At 60.2% G+C, this 22,662-nt stretch overlaps 2 protein-coding genes across 4 annotated transcripts in view; both read left to right on the top strand.

Annotated features, from left to right (window-relative positions):
* Positions 1 to 1,224: 1,224 nt before the first annotated feature.
* LOC126640782 (spectrin beta chain, non-erythrocytic 5-like) lies at positions 1,225 to 20,851 on the top strand. 3 transcript variants are annotated; one of them, XM_050316917.1, is made up of 33 exons: positions 1,225 to 1,905; positions 4,988 to 5,095; positions 6,430 to 6,585; positions 7,257 to 7,388; positions 7,507 to 7,698; positions 7,779 to 7,862; positions 7,979 to 8,097; positions 8,253 to 8,367; positions 8,643 to 8,729; positions 9,017 to 9,132; positions 9,310 to 9,454; positions 9,668 to 9,771; positions 9,889 to 9,955; positions 10,103 to 10,228; positions 10,304 to 10,435; positions 10,703 to 10,959; positions 11,130 to 11,253; positions 11,423 to 11,617; positions 11,909 to 12,064; positions 12,550 to 12,770; positions 13,091 to 13,268; positions 13,582 to 13,719; positions 13,926 to 14,324; positions 14,674 to 14,793; positions 15,884 to 15,994; positions 17,827 to 17,907; positions 18,143 to 18,229; positions 18,353 to 18,444; positions 18,681 to 18,766; positions 19,308 to 19,374; positions 19,495 to 19,658; positions 19,945 to 20,079; positions 20,291 to 20,851. In XM_050316917.1, the coding sequence occupies exons 1-33, from the start codon at positions 1,477 to 1,479 to the stop codon at positions 20,524 to 20,526; spliced, it is 4,959 nt and encodes a 1,652-aa protein (XP_050172874.1). In that variant the 5' UTR covers positions 1,225 to 1,476; the 3' UTR covers positions 20,527 to 20,851. The 3 variants fall into 3 exon arrangements, with proteins under 3 accessions (XP_050172874.1, XP_050172873.1, XP_050172875.1); XM_050316916.1 differs by having other exon boundaries at positions 10,100 to 10,228; XM_050316918.1 differs by lacking the exon at positions 14,674 to 14,793 and having other exon boundaries at positions 10,100 to 10,228.
* A 1,583-nt stretch (positions 20,852 to 22,434) lies between these two features.
* Positions 22,435 to 22,662, top strand: part of SLC29A1 (solute carrier family 29 member 1 (Augustine blood group)) — a 34,514-nt gene continuing 34,286 nt past the window's right edge. Inside the window, exon 1 of the mRNA XM_050316938.1 lies at positions 22,435 to 22,554. The gene's annotated coding sequence lies outside the window, so the exon portion shown is untranslated. The remainder of the gene's footprint in view (positions 22,555 to 22,662) is intronic.

The following is a 22,662-nucleotide window of genomic DNA, read 5'->3' as shown; positions in this document are numbered from 1 at the left end:
CTCACCCTGGCTAGCTTGTGCTCCCCTGCCTGCTTGCCGCAAGCTAACTCAGCTTGGGAGCACAGCTGGAAAGCATGGGATACTGCTTACCATCCTGCTCTGGAGCCCCATATGGAGCCAGATCAGAGCTCTTTCTCAGGGAAGTACCCATCTGCTCCTCAGGATGTTGTGCCATCCCTTGCCCACTCTCTTGTTGACCCACCTGGCCTGCATTCCTGGCCCTTGTGGGAGCAGGATGGCAATTGCTTGCACTTGCAGGGAATTACAGGCAAGTGTATTTTGGACTCAGCTGCCTGCCCAAGGGCTTCAGCAGACCTGTAGTGAAACAGAACTCCATCCTGCCAGCCCACATTTCTGTGGTGGGCAGATGTTGATCCTCCTTCACCCCCTTTCTTTCTCCAGTGCTGCCACCCCAACAAATGGGGTCTTGGCTGCTAAGCAGTATCACTTACAGAGAACATGTGTCTAGCCTGGGAGGAGGGGCATTTAAATGGACAGCTGGGGTTTTTTGTTGTTGCCCCTTGCTCTGGAGCTGTTCCTGACATTTGGGCTGGTGGCAGATCCACGTTGGGGGTAGCTGAGCCGTCCAGGCTCCTCTGGGAAAACGGCCTGAGCAGAGGAAGCAGAAAGGATCCCAGGGAGGGTAAGAGTGACCAGGGCAAGAGGTGGGCAGCAGTTCCCTCCAGCGCATCTCCCTTGAGCCTGCCCCAAGCAGCGCCTCACTCTCAGGGGGGTGCACACCCCCCAGGATCCCTCTCGGCTCAGAAGTTCCGAAACGTGAGGAGCTGTCGGGCACCCCCCGCTCCGCCAGGTCAGCTCGGGGGTCTGACGGTGCTCCCGCAGGCCCGGGGGGCAGCATGCCCGCCCCTCCGCTGGCCGCCCCGCTGCTGCGCGCCCTGCTCGCCCGCCTGCTGCCGCTGGCCCGCCGGCGCCTGCTGCCGTCGCTCCGCCGCCTGGGGCGCCGGCTGCGCTCCCGGGAGAGCCGCCAGGCCCTGCTCACCTGCCTGCTCTGCCTCCTCAACCTGCGCAGGAAGGCGGACGATTGAAACCTGCCGGGCACGAGCAGGGACGGGACGGGAAGGGACGGCACCGCCCGGGCAGGGCAGGGCAGGGCAGGGCGCCGCGCTTCCCCCCCGCCTCCCCGGCCCGCCGCGGGAGGAGGGACCGGGCAGGGAGGGGACGCGCCCCGGTGGGGGCGGAGGGTCCGCCCCAGGCAGCCGAGGCGGGACGGCCGCCCGAGCCTCGCCGCTCCGGCCATGGGAACTGGGCCGCCCCCCGCCCCGCTGCCCCCCGCCGCGGGGCTGCCCCGCTGCTGAGCGCCGCCGCAGCCGCCCGCCCCGGCGAGGGAGCCGGCGCCGCCCGGGCGATCTCCATCACCCGCTGTCGCGGGCGGCGGGGGCCCCGCACTGCCGCTTCGCACCACGGTGCCCGGGCCGGGGCTCCCACTGTCCGCAGGCGGCAGCGGGGAGGGCGAGGATGTCGGGCAGCACGGCGAGAAAAGTGCAGCCCTTCACGATCAGCACCAGGCTCTCGCTGCCCAAGTGTGCCGCCGACTTCCCCGGGGCCGCCTGCCCCGGCATCGCCCTCGCCTCCGCGCTGGACAGCCACCGCGGCCTCCGCCGCAGCATCAACGAGCGCATCTCCCTCTACCTGGCCCACGCCCGGGCCGGCCCCGCCGCCCCCGCGGAGCAGCCCCGCAGCCCCAGCCCTGGCGAGGACGGGGGCACCGACGAGGACCGGCTGAACCGCAACTCCCTGGCCCGCTCCATTAAGAAGATCACGCTGTCCAACTGGTACGGGGAGGCTGGCGCGGGGAACGCGGGGAGACCCGGGGACCCTGCCCGGGTCGGCAGCGAGAGGAACCACAACAACAACAACAGTAGGACAGGGAAAGCTCAGTTCAAGGTAAGCGATCGCAGTACCTGTACCCTGCTCTCTCCCCGTCTTCCTTGCAGTTCCCCATTCCTGACTGCCAAGGGATGGGTAAGTCCTGGAGAGTCTGCGGCCATCCCTGCTTTCTTGTCCCCATGCCGTCAATGCAGCACTCGCTGCAGGGCTCTTGGGGTAGTTGTTTTTTCCTCCCATGTGCCCCCCGTGCGCTTCTCTGTACCATCAGGGTAGAGGTCTTTGTGGGTGAGTGGAGATGAGCTTTCCCCAGGGCTTACATAAGCCAGAAAAGCCCTGCCCCAGAGCCTGGCTACGGAGGGCTCAGCTCTTGGAATGCCTGTGATGATGCAGTTGTGTGTGGGGAGCTGGGAACTTGTTCTCCCATTTACCAGAGGGGAAACGGAGGCTAGGAGAAGGGAAGTGACTCATGAAGGGCCACACAGCCAGGCAAATCTGGGACAAGGCAAGGAACGTGACCCAGGGCTGCCGGCACCTACTCCAAGTCTGAGTGCCTAGCAGGCACAGAGGTACAAATACATCAGTGCCAGAGCCCAGGAGCCCCCTGTGTGGCTGGGATGGAGCAGAAGACAGCTCGGAGACCTCACCATTCCTGGCAAGAGCAAGCAGGAACTCCTTGGGCTTTAACCCTGACCTGCAACAGCTGGTTTCCCAGAAGGATAGCGCTAGGGAGAGCTACACAGCCCACTGCCAAAGCCCTCGTCTTCATTGCCAATAAAGGCCAGGCACAGCCTCGCAAGAGCTGCCGCTTCCTCCGGCACGCAAGCAGCTCCTCGCTGGGTGGCTGGAGTCTGCGCAGCCCAGGGGGCATCGGCATGAGGGCTCCCCTCTTTCATATAAGGTAGGGGCATGTGCTGGGCACGGTGCTGTGGGACTCTCAGGAGGCTGCCTGGATCGGTGCCTCCTCCCTGTCCAGCATGAGCGTGTGGAGCTGGAAGAGGGGGGCAGGCTGAAAGATGAAGCTTTGGGAGGGAGAGAGCGAGCCAGAGCTCAGGGGAAAACGTGGGATGACAGCCAGAGGAGAGAAGGATGCTGTATCCCACACAGGGCACAGTAGTGCTTTGCCAAGTGTGCCCCCCAGCGTGTGGTTCCGCCCTTTACTCCTGCCCTGTTAGGAATAAGGGGCTCCTCCAGGATGAGCACAGTGCAACCCAGGAGGGTCTGGCCCTGCTCTTCTTGCTTGTGGGAAGTCACTGGCACCTACTCTTCTATGGGAATGCAGCAAGCATATGTGCTGTGTTAATTTTACTTTTAGAAAGGAAAGGAAGCATTTGCAGAGGAGGCAGCTGAGGCTGCTGCACTCATTTCACATGTGGCTTTGCTCATATTGTGAAGCCTGGGGTCCTGCTGGGGAGCACATAGCACAGCACCTCACAGATGCAAAGGCAGGCACAGCTCCTTCTCCCAGCCTTCAATTGCTGAGAGAGTTTGTTGTTTTGCTGGATCGAGGACCCAGCTCCAGCCAGAGGGACCAAGGAGGGGGGGCGGTCCTGGTGGAGCAGCTCTGCGGGAAGGATGAAGTCATCCTTTTGCTGGCAGCCCTGTTTTCCTGCGGCTGACGGATCGTGAGACAGGGACTTTAAATAAAGCTCCTGTGTCACCTGCAGGGTTGTCTCCCACGGCTGAGCCATGGTGGCCGTCATGGGACGCTACTGCCTAGCAGAGGGGCTTTCTAGGGTCTTATGCCTCACAGGCACTTCACTTTTAGCTCTCTGTCATTCCCTAAATGTGCATCCAAACCGTGGTCAGGCAGGAGTGTGCCTTCCCCTTCTGGTACCCTCCTTCTGAGTTCTCACTGTGCCTGCTGAGCTATGATTCAGCCTCATGCTCTGCCTGCTCTTCCTGCTTGGGATGGGATGATGTGGCATGGTGCAATGGTCTGTCCTCTGCAGCCACCAGCTAGGCTTTGCAGGTCCCTGGAAAGGTGCAGTGGTGCTGTTCTCCAAGGGGTTATAGGGCTGTTGGGATGTTTGTGGGGCTCTGAGCCTTTCTGGTGGCAGCAGCTCTAATGTTGGGGGCTGCCATCCATGTTGGGACTCTAATGCAGTGCTGCAGAGATGGTAGGAAGCCACATTCTGTGCAAGCAGGAAGTTCTGATTTGCCTGGGTTGGTTCCCTTTGGACAGTGTCCCCAGTTTGCAGTGGCCTGAGCGATGGTTGGCTGGCTCTGGCTGATCCAGTACCCCATTTGCTGCCACCTCAGAGGAGGGTGTGTTGGAGCAGCAGACACTGCCCACCACCCTGTTCGTGTTGCCCTGTGCATGCTTGGGCGGCTGTTAAGACAGAGACAGCAAGGTGGCCCCAGGGAGGGAGTGGAAGGAGATTCCTAAATTGACCTGCTGTATCCAACAGCCCAAGAAAAGATCCATCTGTAAAGGATGAGACTTAATGCCCTTGGGCACGATCCAAACAATCCCACGCACCTCTCCTCCTGGGGCTGGGCTACATTAAGAATAAGGTAATGTGGAGTTCATCCTGGACCTCCTGTCTTTGTCTGGCTGCAGTTCCTGGACTTCCTCCTGCCTCTCCTGCTTCCATCCTCACTCCTGTCCTGTGGGAGCCCTTCCCTGCAAGCCAGCTGCCCCCTTAACTCTTGTCTCCCAGCTAGGCTGAGGTCAGGGATTGGTAACTGAGAGGATTCAGGCTCATGATGATGGAATTAATGTCCTCCTGTGCCCTCGTGCCTCTGCCTTCCTCTCCTGGAGGAGGCCAGGGGAGTCTCTCCCTGAGCATCCTTAGATGACCAGAGACCAGTGGTGCTGACTAAATGGGTTTCTGCTGGCTTTGGGGTCAGTTCAAGGGGGACAGTGGGAGCTAAAATGGAGAAGGTGCTGGACAAATCAAGTTGAGGAGCTCTTGCCACTCGCTGAACCTGTGGCAGGGGCTGTGGATCCCATTCAGAGGAGCCTGGCCTAGATGCCTAAGGAGGGGTGGGCAAGAGCCCAGCCAGGCAGTGTCTGGGTACTGCCAGCAGCTTCCTCTGGCCCAGGGCAGGGGGAGGTGGGTGCATGGTCCTCTGTCCTCTGCAGCTGCTGGGATGGTTGAGCACTACCAGGCTCAAAGCTGTGCCTTCCTGCCTCTAGGTCTTCCTCAGGAAGGACGTGGATGCAGAGAACGAGCAGCAGGAACCTGGGAATCTTCAGGCCAGTGTTTTCTGCTCTCCGCTGGACAGATGTTCTCCCTACTATGCGGTATGTCCCTCTGCCCTCACCATTTAGAGGGGCCTGACACACAGCTTGGAGCTGAGCAATGAGGCAGGTTGCTGGTGCTGTGCCCAGGTGTGGATGGAACCTCACCTCTTTCAGTGAGTGAGGGGCAACCTGGGCATTATGGGGCAAGGAGTCAGCCCCTGGCCAGCACTCACAGGTTTTATTGCTTCTGAGGGAGCCAGATTATGGGCTCCTCCAGCCCTGATCAAGTCAAGAGATTAAAGATCCCAGAGCTGTAGGAGGGCCTGAGAATCTGTGTTGCTATTAAAAAAAAAAAAAAAAAAAAAAAAAAAAAAGAGGATTTCTGTAGTTCTTGTGGTTAGGCAGAGCAGACTTTGAGAAGTGACTCTCATGCTGTCAGCAGGGCAGCACATGCCAGAGTGCTTAGAGAGCCTGAAACAGTTGCCTGAACCCCACTGCTCCGCACGCTCCTGGGAATTTGCATCCTGGTGGTCTCAGAGGCAGGTGGGACACTGTGGGGCAGCTCACACCCAGTCCTCTCAGGGTGGGAGGGCTGTCCCAGGCTGACCCTAGGAGCAATTTCTGCCTGGTGAGAGGAGACAGCAAGCCCTGCACCTTTGGGTTCCTCCTAAAGATGCTCAGTTTCCTGTTTACCACCAGTTAGTGTGCAGTCAGATCCCCATTCCTGGGCAGAAGGGTGGGAAGTGAGTGCCCGGGTGATGGTGCCGTCCCCTGGGCTGTGTGCAGCTGGGGCTGGGGCTGAGCTTGGACGAGGGCCAGCACTTTCACTGGCTGACCTTTGATGTCACCCCTGGCAGAGCTGGAACCCTGACAGAGGGTTTCATCAGCATCAACTCCCAAGGGAGACGCTCTGCTCTCTGCCCCCTCCAACCACTCACTGGGAATGGGGATCTTGGATGTCCCCAAAGGAGTGGTAGGTCTCATCAGGGACCTGCCCCATGGCCTCTCCATCCCATGCCCGGCATCATCCATCAGCGTGGCACCAAAGGGAAGCTGCAGACATGAGTGCTCCTCTCAGGGATGCGCAGCCTCAGGCTGGAGGGGCAGCAAGTGCTGCATCCACCTCTAGTGTCGGTGTGGGGACCAGCCCAGGTGCTGGATTGATCCAGGGTTGAGGGACAGCCCAGCAACTCCCTGCTGGGGTTCCAGTGTGGCCTTGGTAGAGGGGAACAGTGCTGGGGGAGAACCCCAAATAACGTTGCTAAAGGAGTGGGATCAAGGACAAGGCATGCTGAAGTACTTTATTTGCAAAATGCTCCTGGGAGGTGATGGGGAGGGCTTTCTGGGGCATCACACTGACACCCCCCATGCCCCACCGCCTCTGCTCTCCCCAGCTGGCAGCATCCCCAGTGTCGTCACCCCAGAAAGAGAGTCCCAAGGGCAAGGAATCCGCTGCAGCACTGAGATGCAGTGGGCGAAGCGCAGTGGGAGCAGCCCTCCTCCTCGACCCGAGTCCTCTGGTAGCCCAGTTCAACCGGGAGATGCTGCAGGTGAGGCCAGCCTGGGCCCTCGCCCAAGGGGCTGCATGGGAAGTGGGATGGGGGGGCCACCGGCAGCCTTTCATGTGAGCTGTGGGGTGGGGTGCTCAGCAGGGAGGGTTGAACTCCCGGCCCCGAGCGAAGCCATGGTTGTGGCATGAGATCATGTTTGGCTGCCTCTCCCTGGCTGTCGGCCCCAGGGAGAGGGGGTCAGCCCACACCAGGGCCCTGCTTCCTCTCCATGTGCACATGCTCCTCCCAACCCCCATCCTCCTCCTCCTCTCAGATCATGTCCCTCCCCAGAAGCGTGGGAACCCGAGGGGCAGGCTGCTTCCATGCCGTGGTGGGGAGAATGCATGGAGGTTTGCAGTGGGGAGCAGAGTGCAGGGAGAAGAGATGCTTTGTGCAGGGATGTTCTGCACAGACTGGCCTGCTCGAAGGGGACTCAGCTTCTCCTGCTGGGCTAAGGCAGATGCTGGAAAGAAGTGAGATACTACTTGCCATGGATGCTGTCCTGAGCACCTTTGCTGGCCTGTGGGTTCTCAGAGCAAATGGGTTGTCAGCTGAAAGGGTGCACTCCTGTCCCTGTCCCAGTTAGGGAGGGTTTGGGCTTGGGTTCCCAAAGCCATGTCCTTGAGGCTCTGGTGGAGGCACCCAGCCATGTGGCTCTTCCTACATTGCAGGCAGAGGGCTGGGTGCGAGGCAAGCTGCGGGACCTAAAGGATGGCTGCGACCTCCAGGACTTGGAGGAGGTGGCTCAGACCTTGCAGCGGGACATGAAGGATTTTGAGAACACGCTGATAAAGCTCAACCAGGTAAGGCCAGGCTGTGGCACGGCTCCTATTCCCCACAGCACCTGTGTCCCTGCTGCATTCTCTGCAGTAGAGGGTCCCTGGGAACCCCTGATGCTGAGCAGGTCCCTTGGCCCCACAGATGGGCGAGCAGCTGATGTGGCAGGCAAGCCCCAGTGCTGAGGCAGTGCGGAGGCAGCTGCTGGCCCTGCAGGACCAGTGGCAGCTCCTGAAGCAGACAGCTGCCAGCCAGAGCAAAGCCCTGGGTGGGCTACGGAGTCTGCAGGACTTCAACAGGAAAGCTGAGCGGCTGGAGGCGTGGATCAAGAGCAAGGTGAGGGGGTGAGAAGCACAGTCTGGGGAAGGGGACAGTCTGGCTGTCCCTCCACCTTCTCACAACTTCCCCTGGCCCAGGAGGAGAAGCCGTCTCTGCCAGCCCTCCTGCAGGAAAGCCCAGACAAGATCCAGCTCACCCGCCGCATCCTTGACTTGAAGCAGGTGAGAGGCTGCTGGGGGGCTGCCAGCATGTGATGGACCCTGAAGCTCCTAAGGCTGGGGCATAGCACAGGTCCCTGAGGAGGGCTGCTGATGTCTTTTCTCTCTGCTCGGGCCAGGAGGAGCAGCAGTTTCAAAGTCTGCATAAGGAGCTGAACAGCCTGGCCCAGAAGCTGGAGAAGCAAGGCAAAAGTGAGAGCAGGAACATCTCAGCCCGGCGCAAGCACCTCAACAAAACGTGAGCGGAGGACACATGGGCTGAGCAGGACCAAGTCGAGCACCAGGAGCTGACAGGCTGGGAAGCAGGACCCCCCCAAACCTGTTGGCCCAGCTCTGCACAGCTCCCCATATAGTCACAGGCTGCCATTCACTTTTCCTCTTCCACCTGCACAGGTGGCTGCGGCTGCAGGGAACCCTGAAGGAGCACCACGAGGCTCTGCAGCTGGCCCTGGAGGTGTCCGCCTTCTTCCAGCAGGCGGATATCCTGCTCGGGACCATTCATGCAAAGGTACCCTCACTGGAGCCAGGTGCTCCCTGCTATGAAGGGCTTTTGCATGGCCTGAAGGAAACTTGGTGGGCAGCACCTTGCCCTTCTCCCCTGTGTGGGGGCTGCTGCGGTCCCAGCACTCTCAGCCTGAGGCTTGGAAAGGGAACTGGGGAATGGAGCCTCATATAAGAAGGGGAGCCAGAGTGGCAAGAGTGGCTTTGCATGGTGCCTTTCTGCTGGAGCTGAGAGCGGGGCCCCGTCCTCCTCACACTGCTGACTGCAGCCTCTTCTTACAGCACAGCAGCATCTGTGGTGCAGGGAAATCAGTGGAGGGTGTGCCATGCCAGGATCGGGATGTCAGGGACATAGCCAGCCAGGTGATGGTAAGTGCAAGGCTCTGCCTCATCCTGTGAGCCCTGGGGAGCATCCCAGTGGAGGTGGGATGTGTGCCTTCCCAGGTCAGCTCTGCCTCTAGCAGGGCTGGGGACCCTGTGGACACCCCACAGCTGTGTGGGTGGCTGAGGTTGTGTGACAGGTGGGGGAGCCTTCACAGGGATGGCAGAGGACTGGTCTTGGCACTCACTGCCTCTCCTGCCCCCACAGGACCGGTGGTGGTTCATCCTTCATGAGCCCTGCCTCCATCACTTCCCAGCTGCTCTCTCTTCTCCAGATGCTGGATGTGACCATGTCCCAGCTCCTCAACCTGCAGCCCAGCCTGGCAGCCCAGGTCACCTCAAAGCACCGAGATGTCAAGGAGAGCTGGGCACAGCTCCAGCAGGCACTGAGGTAGAGCATAGCCAGGCAGAAGCCCCATGGCTGCAACCCCAACCCCCCAGCACCGGAGCCAGAGGCTTGGGAAAGAGCTGGATTAGCCCCTGGCAGGCTGTCCCTTGGGCACCAGTTCTATTTAAGGTGTCTATTCATCCTCTGCCCCACTGGTCCTCCCTTGCTTCCCTTTCCCAGGTCAGAGAAGGCTCCAGCACAGGCAAGCATTTCCACGGGGAGCAAAGCTGTGGCTCTGAACACTGACCCCCGAGGAGATAATAGTAGCCATGGGACTGTGGGAAAGGAAGCAGGAGCCAAATGGACAAGAGGACTTGGGAGCATGGTAAGCCTTGTCTTCCCCCAGACGTCTCCTGTGCTTTCACTTCAAGAAGACATGGAAGCCTGTGGGAAAGGGATTCAGGTGTTGGGAAAAGCCCAAGCTGAACACACCTGGAACTGGTACCACTGCTTATGGGAGGTGATAAGTGCTAGTCCGAGGGCAAAGCGGTGCATGCTTTGGGCTGGACAAGAAGAAATGGGAGCCTTTGTGTCACAGGTGGCAAAAGATGTGCTGGGGAAGATGGCGGAGCACAAGAGAGGGGAGCAGAGCAGCCCTGGCTCCCCAGTGGGACAGCCCCCTCATAGAGGGGACAACAAAAGGTACCAGCTTGTGGGAGTGGCTGTGGGAGTGGCATGGAGTCAGAGGGAACAGGGATGAGGGTCTCCTGGGCAGGGGGGGACCTTGCAGTCCTGACTGTCCCTCTCCTCTCTCTGCAGGAGGAGAGAGGCAGAGTCTGAGTGGGGAATGCAGCAGCTGGAGGATGTCTGCCAGGCAGTGAACGCAGTAATGTCTCCCCCAGAGTTCCCTTTGCTCCCTGCGCATCCACCTCCCCTGTCAGGGGAGACAGTGCTGAGGGAGGACTCACTTCCCTGACCCCTTCCTATCCCTGGTCTGGGCACTAACCCAGCATGTCTCCCTGCTCCTCAGCAGACTCTGTCCCCGTACAATGAGAGTGTGGGTCCTGGAGACTCCCCGTGTCCTGCGGAGAGCCTGAAGGCAGCACGGATACAGCAGAAGCCCCTGGACCACAGCTCCAGTGTCAGGGCTGTGCTCCTGGTGAGTCCCCTCGGGTGTGAGGTGGGGTGTTGACACCAGGTGGGGCCCATCCTAACTGCCCTCCCTGCCTCCCAGGAGGGGCAAACACCGGGGAGGCCCCCAGGGAGCCCAAAGGTGGAGGCCATGCTGCGAGAACTGGGGGAGTTGTGGGAGGACCTGCAGAGGAAGCACCAGGAGAATGGCATCGTGCTGCAAGAAATTGATAAGGTACCTGGAGGCAGGGCTGGACTGGGCACGGGGTGTGCCCCAATAGCAGCAGCTTGCTTGGCATCAGCAAGTGAGGCTGGTGCCATGGGGACCAGAGCTGCAGCTCTGGCACCAACGTCTCTGGCGGGCCTTGCAGCCTGCATGCTGCTCCAGTTTTGCTGCCCGAGCTGCCAGTGCTCCCGGTACCTGCAGTGGGGTGCCAGCATGGCTCCTGCTTCCCCTGGGTGGCTCAGAGCCAGGCTGATGGGCTCCCTGCTCTCCCTGAAGGCACTGAGGCTGGTGGGGGAGCTGGACCAGGCTGAGCGGTGGCTGCAAGCTGTGGGAGGGTCGCTCTCAGAACCAGCCGCCATGAGAAGCCCGGCGGAGCTGCGCCAGGACCTGGAAGAGATGGGCCAGCTGGAGAAGCAGCTCCTGATGTGTGGCCTCAAGCTGCAGGCACTGCGGGAGGAAGCAGCAGGAGAGTCACCCACTGAGCACGAGGGGGCGAGGAAGATGCAGAGGAAAGTGGAGCTGGTGGAGGAGAAGTGAGTCATGGGAGAAGGTGCCTCTTCCCTGGTCCCTAGGTTGGGTGGCGAGGAGGCTGCTCACCTTGAGGAGGGGCAGAGAAGCACCCGATGAGGTGTGGGGAGGAGGATGCTCTCCCTGATGAGGTGCAAAGGCTGCCAGCACCTCTGATGGGCATCTCTCCCCACAGGTTGGCACATGTGCAGGCAGCCCTGCGGCGCCGGGCAGCAGACCTGCGGGACTCCCTGGTGCTGTCTGAGTTCCTGCAGGACCTACAAGAGGAGGAGGCACAGAACCAGCAGGGATCTGCAGCGGTGAGCAGCATGGCCAGGAGTCCCTTGGGATCACACAGCACCTGGGACTGGACCAAGGGTTGGTCTGTGGCTGGCGAGGTGACCCTGTTGGGTGCTCCCCTCCAGCCCAGCTGCCTGGGGTGTCACTCCCCATCTCTCTTACGCCTGGTGTTGTTTCTGCTGGCTTCAGCCAGGGAGCAGGTGTCGTGGCTTGCAGGGGTCTTTTCCCCTGCTGTCAGCCCAGGCTGAGCAGCCTCCGAGCAGCGAGGACATGAGCAGCCCCTTGGGACAGCTGCAGGAGGCTGTGGAGATGCTGAATGATGCAGCGAAGGAGCGGGAGCGGGTCATGGAGGTGGCAGCGGAGATGGAGAGCCTGGAGCGTCTGGTAGGGAGTGGAGGTGGGGGGTCTGGGGATGCAAGTGGGTGGTCCAACTGAGCTTGGCATGCCAGCTAGTTGGGACAGGGCCTGCAGCTTAGCTGTTCCAAGTGGGATGCATGGGAACCACTCTGTGCGAGACTGGTGTCCCTGTCTCTCCCGTGGCTGGCACCTGCCCTTTTGCAGGTGCATGGCAGGGTGCCTCCAGGGTGGGGTGGGCCAGGGCTGTGGGGCAGCTGGTGACACTGTGGGTCCCGCACCGGGCCTAATCTCCCTCTGTGTCCCCTCCTGCCCATCCAGGTGGCAGAGGTATCCCCGCAGCTGGAGGCCCTTCGATGCAGAGCCAAGGTGTTGGCTCAAGACATTGCTCAGGCAGAGAGCGGCTTCACCACGGTGAAGAGCGAGAAGGACCTCCAGGGGCTGCAGGGCTTGCTGAGCCGCCAGCAGGAGATGGAGGTGAGTCAGGGGAGCACTGTGGAAGGGTGGTGTCCTGGCTGACTGGGGCCGTCCCAGTGAGGCACTGGCCCCTGGGGGCCCAGGTTTCGTAAGCCTTGGAACACTGTGGCAGGCCAGGCTGGAATTTTCCAGTGGAGCCAAGCCCTGCCCTGCTCCGCTCCCCTCTGCAAGCACAGGCCAGGCAAGGGGAGAGAGCTTGCATCAGCTGCTATGTACCAGCACCCAGCTGCCAGCACCTTGTTCGTCTTCCCACTGGTGGGGAAGCAATTCTTGAAAGCAGGGCAGGGAAGCCAGGCAGTTCTGTGCTCTGCCTGTTCTCCCCACTGAGGGTAGCTCTGCCCTGTCTCTGCAGCCTGCGTGCCAACATCCTCCCCTCTGTCCCTGCATCCTCCTCTCTGTCCCTACACCCCAGAATGCAGGAGAGTCCAGCCTGGGTGCAGAGGGGTTGGATGCATCCTGAACCTTTTCTGCCTTGTGATCCTTAGCATGCAGTGTCAGACACCCTGCAGGGACAGCTGGAGGAGCTGGAGAGGGCAGCTGCCCGCTTGCAAGAGTTGTGCCCCACTCAGCAGTGCCCCACCAGCCGGGAGGTGCAGGAGACGCTGTGGGCCTGGGCAGGGCTGCGAGAGCTGCTGCGGGAGACCCGGGCCCGAGTGCAGCAGGCCAGCCGGCTGCGGCACTTCTTCAAGGATTATTTAGCCATGATGTAAGTGGCAGTGAGCCGTCTGGGCTGCTTCTGTGGTGGTTGAGGAGGAGCTGGTGAGAGCATGGCATTGCTGGAGCAGGGGCTGCTGGCAGTGCTGGAGCTGTGGCCAGGCATGACCGTGGGGAGCCTAGAATGAAGGTCTGTGCTGGGGCTGCTTGCTATGGAGCAGCCCTGCAGCATCTTGCCCTACCCCAACAGACTTGCCACTACCCCAGCAATCTGCTTCCACCCATTTCTGAGCATGGGAATTGCTTCTCTGGGGCCTGCAGGGCTGAAGACGGGCTGGGTTGTTCCTAAAACTGTCTTTCATGTGCCCACAGCTCCTGGACAGAGGACACACGGGCTCAGATCTTCTCTGAAAGCCCAAGCAGCCCCAGCCTCCCAATAACTCCATGTGAAGAACTGGAGAGGAGGATCGAAGAGAAGCTCAAGGAGTTTGAGGCACTGGCAGCATCAGGGCAGCAGCTGGTGTCTGAGGAGCACTACCTGAGTGCAACAGTAAGGATGGGGAAATAGGGTCAGGGGAAACTCTCAGGGTAGCCTCCAAATCCTCTGGAGACAGTCCCTGAAGGAAAGCTATGGGTGCAGAGCCCCAGCAAGTGTGATGGGGATAGCTGTGCATTCCTGGGCCTGCTCAGGGCAGGAAGGAGTTTCATCCAGCAGTGGATGCTGAGACCTGAGCTGATTTGACTGTGACTGTATCCCACTTCCCAAACCCTCTTAAACTGCTCCGTAGTGAGGTATCCTGGTAGGGCCCATGTCCCTGGGCCAGGAGTCCTTGCAGGCTGCCCAGCATCTCTTCTCCACTCAGATAAAGGAGCGCTTGGAGGAGCTGCAGAGCATGCTGGGCTGGGTGCTGGTGCGCTGGCGAGCACAGAGGCACCAGCAGGACCTGGAGAGCAAGCAGGAGGACAGGAGGGACCCAAAGAGCCCATCCCTTACCAGCCAAGTGAGTACCCAGACATGTCGAGACTTTCAGGGAGCATGACCAGCCTTGAGGCTGAGGGTAGCAGAGGCACGGGTTGGAATGGGTGGTGCAGAAGTAGAGGAGGGATATGTACCTATACTTCTGAGAGTCTCTGAGGTTCAGGCAGGCCAAAGGCTGTCATAAGAAAGGGCCTTCCTTCACATTCCCTCTCTTCCCTTGCTCCCCAGGAGCAGCACACCTCATGTGCACTGTCCCATCTGGAAAGCATCCACAGCCCAGTGGAGTTCATGCCCTGCTCCCTCCTTGAGCCTGTGCAAAGTTCAGAGCCACAGCAGCCAGGGAGAACAGCCATCTCCACGCTGGCATCGCCCCTCTCAGATGCCCCATCAGGAGTGGAGCAGAGCCGGGGGACTCCCAGCAGCAAAACACCTCATGGTGCAGGACCCTGCAAGGAGCCTGTCACCTGGGATCCTGCTGAGACCTCCACACTGCTGCTGCCACCGCGGGGCCCCAGTGGTCTCGGGGGGACGGTCAACCTCATCCTCAGTGTTGGCAAGAAGGGTGAGAAGAAGAAGGCACAGCTGCTGGCCAGCGGCGAGCGGCCAGGGGAGGAGGCACTGCAGACGGTATGTGCAGGATGGTAGGCGGCTCTGGCAGAACCACGGGTGAGCACCCAGTGCTGCTCCCAGGGCTGGACACTGCCACACAGCCGGGGCAGCTCTCCAGAGCTGTGCCCCCATGCAGACCGGGAGGCTGTGAGGGCTGTGGGGTAGCTCCCAGGCTTCAGGCCATTTCTAAGCAAGCTATTGGGGCTGTGACAGTCTCAGGAAAGGGGGCTTTGACCATGCCAATGCTGCGTGATGCCTGAGGGCTGAGGACCAGCTTGTGCCATCCACTTTGCCTGTGCTCCCCTGCTGCAGCTCCTTGCCCACACTGCCCTCAACTCTCTGTGTCTCTCTCTCTCCCCCTGCTCAGCTCCCCACCACTAAACCCTCAGGCTGTAAAACCTTTTGGAAGCGTTGCCAGGGGCTTTTAGGAAACACTTGGGGTAGTTTAAAGCGAAAGAGAAAGCCACCTCACCAGCCAGTGGAAGAGGTAATGTTCCAGGGAAGGCTGCATGCTGGGGAGAGTGGCTGCATGGCATGAACCTGCCTGCTACCAACCCTCCTTGCCATGCCACTGTGCCCTGTAGTGGTCCCTCAGAAGAGGGAAAACCCTCATGGTGCTATGGGCTCCAGAGTGTGGGTGCTGGGGCATGTGAGGAGGGGGTTCAGACAGGGCTGGCTGCAGTTTGGCCCCCTGTGGATGGTTTTGGTGGCTGTGGAGGGCACGGCACACTGGTGGCCAGTGGGAGAGCCTCACAGCTCCATTGCTATGGGGCAGCAGCAGTTCCTTGTGCAGAGGACTGAAGGGGGAGCAAGGGTGGGTGGGGCCGTGTGATATGCATCTTTTGCCGGGGGTGGGTTTCACTCCAGCTTGCATGGCTTGTAATGCCAGAGCTGGGAGCCTGGTGATTTGTTCAGGCTTGCATCCATTTGTTGCTTCAGAGCCTGTGCTGAAGGCCTGTGTGTGAGGAACCCCAAGGGCAGCCAGGCTGGGTAGCCTGAGAGAGAGGGCAGGAGGACAGAGAGGGGCCGGAGGGCACTGAGGCAGGGCGATGGGCTGCTGGGTTGCCAGGAGGGTTTTGGCAACAGGCACCTTCTAGCCTAAGGGGTATGAGGGAGCTCCTGCAGGCTCTTGCAGCTGTAGAAACCCAAGAGAGGGACTGTGGAGAAGGGAGGGAAGAGTCTGCTCTCGGCCCTTGCCCTTGCATGCAAGGGTGGCAGGGGTTGGCAGCACTGATTGCTGTCTCAGTAGCCACCCAAAAGTGATGGCTTGTAGGTCAGCAGTGCCAGGGAAAAGCCATATGGCACAGTCAGCTCCAACTGCACCATATCTGAGGGACTCCATCACAGGTGGAGGTTCCCCTGCCTGCCTCTACCCTGCCTGCACCAATGTGGGAGCAGTCCTCAGGGGGTTGAGGTGAAGCTGCTCCCAGCTCTGCATGTGCTCCTGGTGAGCATTTTCATCTGCCTGCCCCCCCAGCTCCCTGCTTTCCCAGGTGCAGCATGGAAAGGGGGCAGTTGGCACAGGGTGGTAGAGGCTCTAGCTGTGGAGATCACCTCTCTCTCCTCTGTTTCCCCAGGTGCAGGTGGAGGCCAGGAAAACCTCCACTGCCAAGCGGCCACCCGCTGTCGTCCGCCGCCCTCCAGCATCTGGCAGTGGGACACCACCTGTCTCCCACACCATGCCTAAGGCTGGGGCTGGCTCCCTCTTCAACAGCCTGCAGCGGCGGGAGCAGGCAAGGGCAGAGCAGGCCCAGCTGCTGACGCTCCAGGGCATCATGGGCGAAAGCTCCCTGCGGCCCACACCGAGGAGCGCCACGGCCCCAGCAACACGTGGCCTCAGAAGTGTGGTCGGAGGAAGGGGGGGCTGGGGCCAGCTGCTGCTGGACCCCGGCTTGGGCAGCTGCTGCTCTATGTCAAGAACCCACTGGTGCAGGACATTGATGCCGAATGCGGGGCAGCGCCCCAGGACCCCTGCCTCTCTGACCCGAAAACCACGTGCCCTCACCTTTCCTTGGGCTCAGTTCTCAGCCTGGAGCTGCCCCGGGACGCAGTGGTCCTGGGGTGCCACCGAGGAGCTACAGCATGGCAGCAGGAGGCAGAGGGGCAGGAGCAGAGGCAGAGTGGGGTGGTGAGGCCACGGGAGCCCCCAGGCACACATGGGGTTGGATGGCAGGAGGAGGTAGATATGGATGGGCGCAGTCCCCAGGGGCCTGGCAAGAGTTTGGAGTCATCCCCCAAGAGTGAGCGAGGAACGTGGTTTGAGGAGGTGAGCTTCAACCCCAGTTACAGCCAGCACAGGGCATACTGTGCTGGGGAGGAGCACCGGAGCCCACAGCACTCCAGCAGCACTGGTAAAGACCTCCTGGACTTGTGGCTGAGCCAGCCGTCCCAGGTTGGCATGCAGCATGAGTGGGTCAGTCGAGAGCGGGATGAGCTGGCCACCCATCTTGGCCAGGACAGCAGCCCCAGTGTCACTGGCAGGGCCAGGCATCGCAAAGCCACTCATCTGGAGCTTGGATCATCCCCTGTGAGAACCCCAGGCAGGGCAGGAGCCATCCCTGGCCCTGCCTGCACACCGCGGCCAGCCAGCAGCAGCCAGCCCAGAAGATCCTCGGCTTCCCCCACTGCCCCTACCCAACTCTCTGTCTTTGAGTGGGCATTGGCCTCTCCACAGCCTCACAGCCCTATGGTGGGCATTGAGGAAGTTTGCCATCCTGCCCACGGGCAGTTTGAGGAAGAGGAGGAGGAGCTGCAGGCCATCTGGGATGGAGCAGATGAGCGACGGACACAGAGCCCACCAGGAGGCAGCTGTGCCAGCCACCGGACAGGGAGCAGGGCAGGCAGCTTGCCCAGCCCCAGCGCTGCTGTTGGTGGGCCCCTCATCCTCTCATCAGCCAACAACCTGCTAGTGGCCAAATTCACCCTTCCCACCACTGCCCGGCTGCTCCACAGCCCGTCAGGAGAGAAGAGCCCCAGAGTTGTGCACAGTGGCAGTGGCAGTCCCAGTGGGCTCAGGGTTTCCCCCAACTTGGAGGATCTGGCGCCTGCAGTCCCCTTGGATAACTCCAGTGCCTGGGATCGGCGGAGGCATGATCAAGAAGAGAGAGAGAGCAATGTAAGAGCCACAGGCTGGGGACTCTCACTCAGAGTTAAGTAGGGGGTTGGGGAACACCCTGGGCAGCAGCTGGGTTACCCACTCCAGCAAATGTGACCTGTGTTTGAGGACTCCCTCACTCCAGTGGCCCCTTTGCTCCAACTGGTGAGGAAGAGCTAGGAGCTGAATTTGGAGTCTCTGCAGCACACACCCCATTGCCAACCCTTAGACTTAGCAAAGCAGTACTTCACCCCAAAAGCCGACAAACAGCCCAGCCCCTGCCCACGCCAGGAAATTGTTCCTGTCATCTCACTCCCACCTCAGCATTGCCCACCAGGGATGAGTCAGATAGACCCCATGTGCCTGGCGGCTGAGCTGGCACCATCATCCCCAATGCAGCTTCACTCACCCTCTGTCCCATTGCAGGTTCCTCCGGGTAAAATGGAGTTTCAGATGATGGAGGGGACACTGGAAAGGAAGCACGTATTGCAGACAGGAGGGAGAAAGGTACATGGCTGTGGGGTTTCTTTGGGACACGGGTGCTGGGACATGGCAGGAAATGTCCAGGTTTTGGGGCAAGAGTGAAGCCAGGGATGCTCCTGGAACTACCACGGCAGTGCTGCTGGCCATGCTGGGAGGGCAGAGCCCCCGAGGGCCTGGGTTGCATTTTGAGTAGCAGGAGACCACCTGTCTCCTCCCAAACCAGTTGACATCACAGCTGTTCCCTGCTTGTGTCCCACAGGCCAGCTGCCGAGCCTGGGGTCTCTTCCATGCCGTGCTGATGAGGCAGACACTGTGCTTCTACCAGGACCGCAGGGACAGCCTCAAGGTGCAGTGGGGGAGATTTGGTCAACATGGGAGGGGGCTGGCAGCAGCATGCCGTTGCCCTCATGGCCAGGAAAGGCAGAGCCATCCAACCCCACCATTGTTCTTGTTTTCCCTTATGCTTCAGAGCTCCGTGGTGGCCCTTCCCCTGAACCTCTCTGGGGCGATCTGCACCCCAGATGCTGAGTACACCAAGAAGACCAACTGCTTCAGGCTTCAGTGAGTCCCTGACCCAGGGCAGTGGGGTCATATAGCCACCACCATCCTCAGTGTGTCCCTGCTGGGGCCAGACACTTACCAATATCCCCAGCCAGGGCCAGCTTGGTTTAGTGCTTAGATGAGTATTTCCTTCTTTCTTTCTCACCTACCTCTCTTCTCTCCTAGTCTGGTGGGGGCTGTGGTATCTGCACCCCACATCTGTCTCATTGCTGACTTGTTGTCCCCTCTTTCTGAAGGCTGCAGGATGGCTCTGAGTACCTCCTGAGGGCCCCCTCCCAGCCCCTCATGAACGAATGGGTCTCAAAGCTGCAGCAAAACTCAGGTGAGCAGCCCTTGCTGGCAGAGCAGAGGCCCAGCTCTGTGTGGTTACCATGCTTGTGCAGCCTCTGCAGAGGGAGTCAGAAGAGAAGCAACAAAACATTATCTCTCTGATTTATGCATCCTCCTAACCTGCCTCAGGAACAGCAGTTCTCTGCTAGGCAGGATCTGGAGGCTTTGTTTTCATACCACATACACAGTTATAAATCAGGAATAGCTCAACTGACGTCAGTGGTGCCTCAGCAGCAAAAAGTCTGTGTCAGTGCAATTATAATTGTGCCTTGGTCTTCCTCCATCTACTCTACGGGGCCTGGAAACGCCTTGCTTGCCCTTCAGGCAAGGAGACCTGTAATACTGAGGTTTTCCTGCTGCTGTACCCACACCTGAGGAGGTTCAAGCCCTGCCATGAAATCTAAGGCTTGTTGGCAGGACCTACAGGAGGAGGTTGGAGAAGCTGGAAGCACGGGCACCTGGAGCAGGGACTGGCTTTGTGGGATAGTCCTGTGCACTGCTAGCACCCAGCAGGATGTTTGCTGTGCCCCCAGGTTTCCCTGAAGTGGATTACTTCCAGGCAGCGGCACAGCGTGTCGAGGGCACTGGCGGTACTGGGGGGTGAGTAGCCAGGAGCTGGTTAGCCAGCTCTCACTACAACTCCCACATTTGCCGGTGTGCACTGCTCCAGCAGGACATCGGTGGGCCAGACTGGTTTAGCTAAATCTCTGCTGCTTTCAGTTTCAGCAAGGTCCCCAGCCCTGGGAGCTCCCACCTCCAGGGACATAATCAGGTCATGACTGCCAGGAGCCAGGAGATCGTGGTGTTACCCTGCTCAACCACCCGGCTGCAGAGGTCTCTGGACAGCCAGGATGGCCCAACCAAGGGGACTGTTGCAGCAGCAGGTGACTTTCTATCTGGATGGGTTGCCACTGTCCCCGAACTCCTCTCTCCAGCTCAGGGAGGTACAAGGTAGCCAACTGGCAGAGGCTGAAGGCTGTCGGTCAGTCTTGAACTTAGCGGTATCTGGGCCAGGAGTCCCAGGGCATAGGGCTTGGGGAAGGGACCAGTTATTACTTCCTTTGGCTTCCTGGGATAATGAGATAATACATTTCCCTGTTCTCTTTGGGGCTGACACGGGGGGTGTCCTGTGGAGGCCTTGCTTTGTGACATGTCTCCATTCTGCTTCAGAGAATGCTCAGGGGACTGGGCACAAGGAGCAGCAGTGGTCACCCAGGGGGTCACCCGGGCTGTGGGACAACATCTGCCAAGAAGACGACTATGGGCTGGTGGCCAACAAGAGGAGGTCCTACTCCTTTACCTCAGGTACGGCTCTAGTTTCACTGTCACTGCCAGGAGATGGCACCACTGCCTTTGTTCTCACAGACAGCCAAGGGCACATGCCATGCTGCTCCAGCACCCACATGATCCTATATACCTGTGCCCTGGGCTGCAGCCCCCCACTTGGGGAGGGCTCTGAGGGGCTGGCAGGGCCTGCTGGCACCCTGCCCTCCCCGCTGACTGCTCCTTCTTGCAGCGACCTACCAGAAGATCACCCCAGTGGTCATGCCCAAGGAGCCAGTGGAGGCTGGGAGCAGCTACTCAGTCACCCTGTACATAGGGGAGCAAGTGCCAGCCATGCCCCGGGCACGCTGTCACTCCTTTGTGGCTCAAACAGGGAGCCCCCGGGACACGCTAGGGGAGAAGACCACCAGCCCCCTTCGCCCCAAGAACAAATCTGTTTTCAAGAAATTCTTTGGGAAGAAAGAGTGAGCCCCAGCCACAGGGGAAAAAGGTCCTAGCCTGCCTTTTATCCTTCTCTGGGTACCATCCCGGCATGGTCTCTGCTCCCAGTGCCAGTTCACAGCTCGCTGCCTCCCCGTGGGAGAGAGGCTGTGGCAAGCAGCTCCACTTCAGCCAGCCTCAGGGCTGCACTGTGCCCCAGCCACCACAACCCCTGGCCTCAGCCTGGTGCTGAGCACCCCTCCTGCCCAGTGTTCTCACTGAGTGCCACTGGCTCCCCAGGCATCCTGCCGACACACAGCATAAGCAGAGGGGGATGGATGATTGTTTTTATTAAAAAATAAACAGCCGCTTAGTCTGGGATCTCGTTCATCCAGCAGCACTCATCTGCACAGGAGGGGCTCTGCGAGGTGGTCCTTGCTAAGGAGTGGGGGGAGCTTCAGTTGAGAAGGGCCCTGCAGCAGGCTTTAGTCTTGCTTGGGAAGAAGCCTGAGCAGTCTGGTGCCTCTCACAAAGATGCTTTGTCCTGTGATTCTTCTGTGCCTGCACCCAGCCCAGATAATCCTAGAGGGCACCTGGGCCCCTTTTCCCTGCCATGGGAGCTCGGTGGGGAAATCACTACCTACAGAGTAAATCCTGCTGCCTGCAGAGCCCTGCCAGGCCTGCCCTGCCTCTCTCTCAGAATGGCTGCCAGCCCAGGTCACAGCAGGTGAATGCTGTGTGCCATGGAGGGGGCCAGGGGAATGTGGCTGGACCTCCAGGGCTTCCTGCAGCCCAGATATTTTTGAAGTAACTTCACCAAGCCACACCGGTTTCAGCTGCCCCAGTACCTGCCTGGACTGGGAAGGGGAAAGAGCAGCTGGTACAACCTGCCTTGAGCATGTACCAGCCCTGGGGGGAGAAGAGGAAGTTTCCAGGGACGTGGGTAGCAGGGCCTCTCCCTGGCAGGCTGCGAAGCTCGGCCATGCACACCGCTCGCCTCCTCAAACACATTGTAGGGCTTAAAATAGAAGTGCTGGCTGCAGCCCAGCTCTGCAGGGGCTGTGAGAGGAGAAATGCTCCTGCCACTCCATCTCCCTCATACAGTGTTCCTGGGGCTGGGGACAGGCAACGAGGTAGAGGTGGGCACACCAGTGTCACCAACAGAGGGGCTTTCTCCACATTCCCAGTGAGGTGTGGGAAGAAATGCTGGTGAGAGTGCTGGTGTGTGGGCAGGAGTGTGCTTTCTCTGCTTCCCCTCTGCCTTCCCACCCTCTGCTTGGCTCCATCACTCTTGGCTCTGACACCTGTTTTCCTCCGACACCAAAGCTCAGCTGCCTGCACTTCCTTAATGGGAAGAGACGAGTCGGATAGGAGGGCTGGGCAGTGGCCAGGCCTGGCCAGGCCAGGGAGGAGGCCAAGGCACAGCATTCTGGCTCCAGCCGCACATACCAGGAGAGCAGCTGGTGGGCTGGTGCCAGTTCATTCCTGAGCAGCTGAGGGGCCCTGCAGAGGGGGCAGTGGGTGCAGGGTGCTCTACTGAAGGCCCCCCCGCTGGCCCCCGGGGGTCGATGCTGACCAATGGTGGGGTGGGAGCTCAGCAAGTGCCACACCATGGCCCGAGTCCAGCACAGCAGCATGGAGTGACATGGGCCACCAGAGAGATGACCCCATCCCAGGGATAATGCTGGCACATGCAGCACCGCTCTCGGTGCTCCCCACTGTCCCCCCAAGGTGGCTGTCCAACACAGCCTCCCCTCTCTCCTTCCCTTTACTGGCAGTTGGCCCCACTGCAACCCTCTGACGAATCCCGCTTATAGTTCTATGGCAGAAGCCAATTCCTGCCCCCACCCGCTAATCTGCCCGTGCACGCAGCCTCCACCTGCTAAGCCAGCGGAAGCTGTGCTCAGCCAGCCCCAGCCAGCACCAGGGCTCTGAAACCCACTCCAGCTGCAGAGCCTGTGGGGTGGCAAAGCCTCCACACCTTGGTTCTGCTGCTGTTCTGGGAAACCCTGAGCCTGCAGTGAGGAGATTGCAGACAGCATCATCATCTGGCACCAGGAGAGCTGAGCCATCGAGGTAAGGGCAGGGTGCAGGCAGGGAGGTGAGCAGAGTATGCACTGTCCCGACTGTGCCTCGTTTCCCTCGGTACCAGGAAAGGGTGTCTGGCTCCAACTCCCTCTACTG

The sequence above is a fragment of the Myiozetetes cayanensis genome, unplaced genomic scaffold, assembly GCF_022539395.1.
Source record: "Myiozetetes cayanensis isolate MyiCay16 unplaced genomic scaffold, myiCay2020 scf2-11, whole genome shotgun sequence".
Classification (NCBI taxonomy): Eukaryota; Metazoa; Chordata; class Aves; order Passeriformes; family Tyrannidae; genus Myiozetetes; species Myiozetetes cayanensis.
This window is presented reverse-complemented; position numbering and strand designations above follow the sequence as displayed.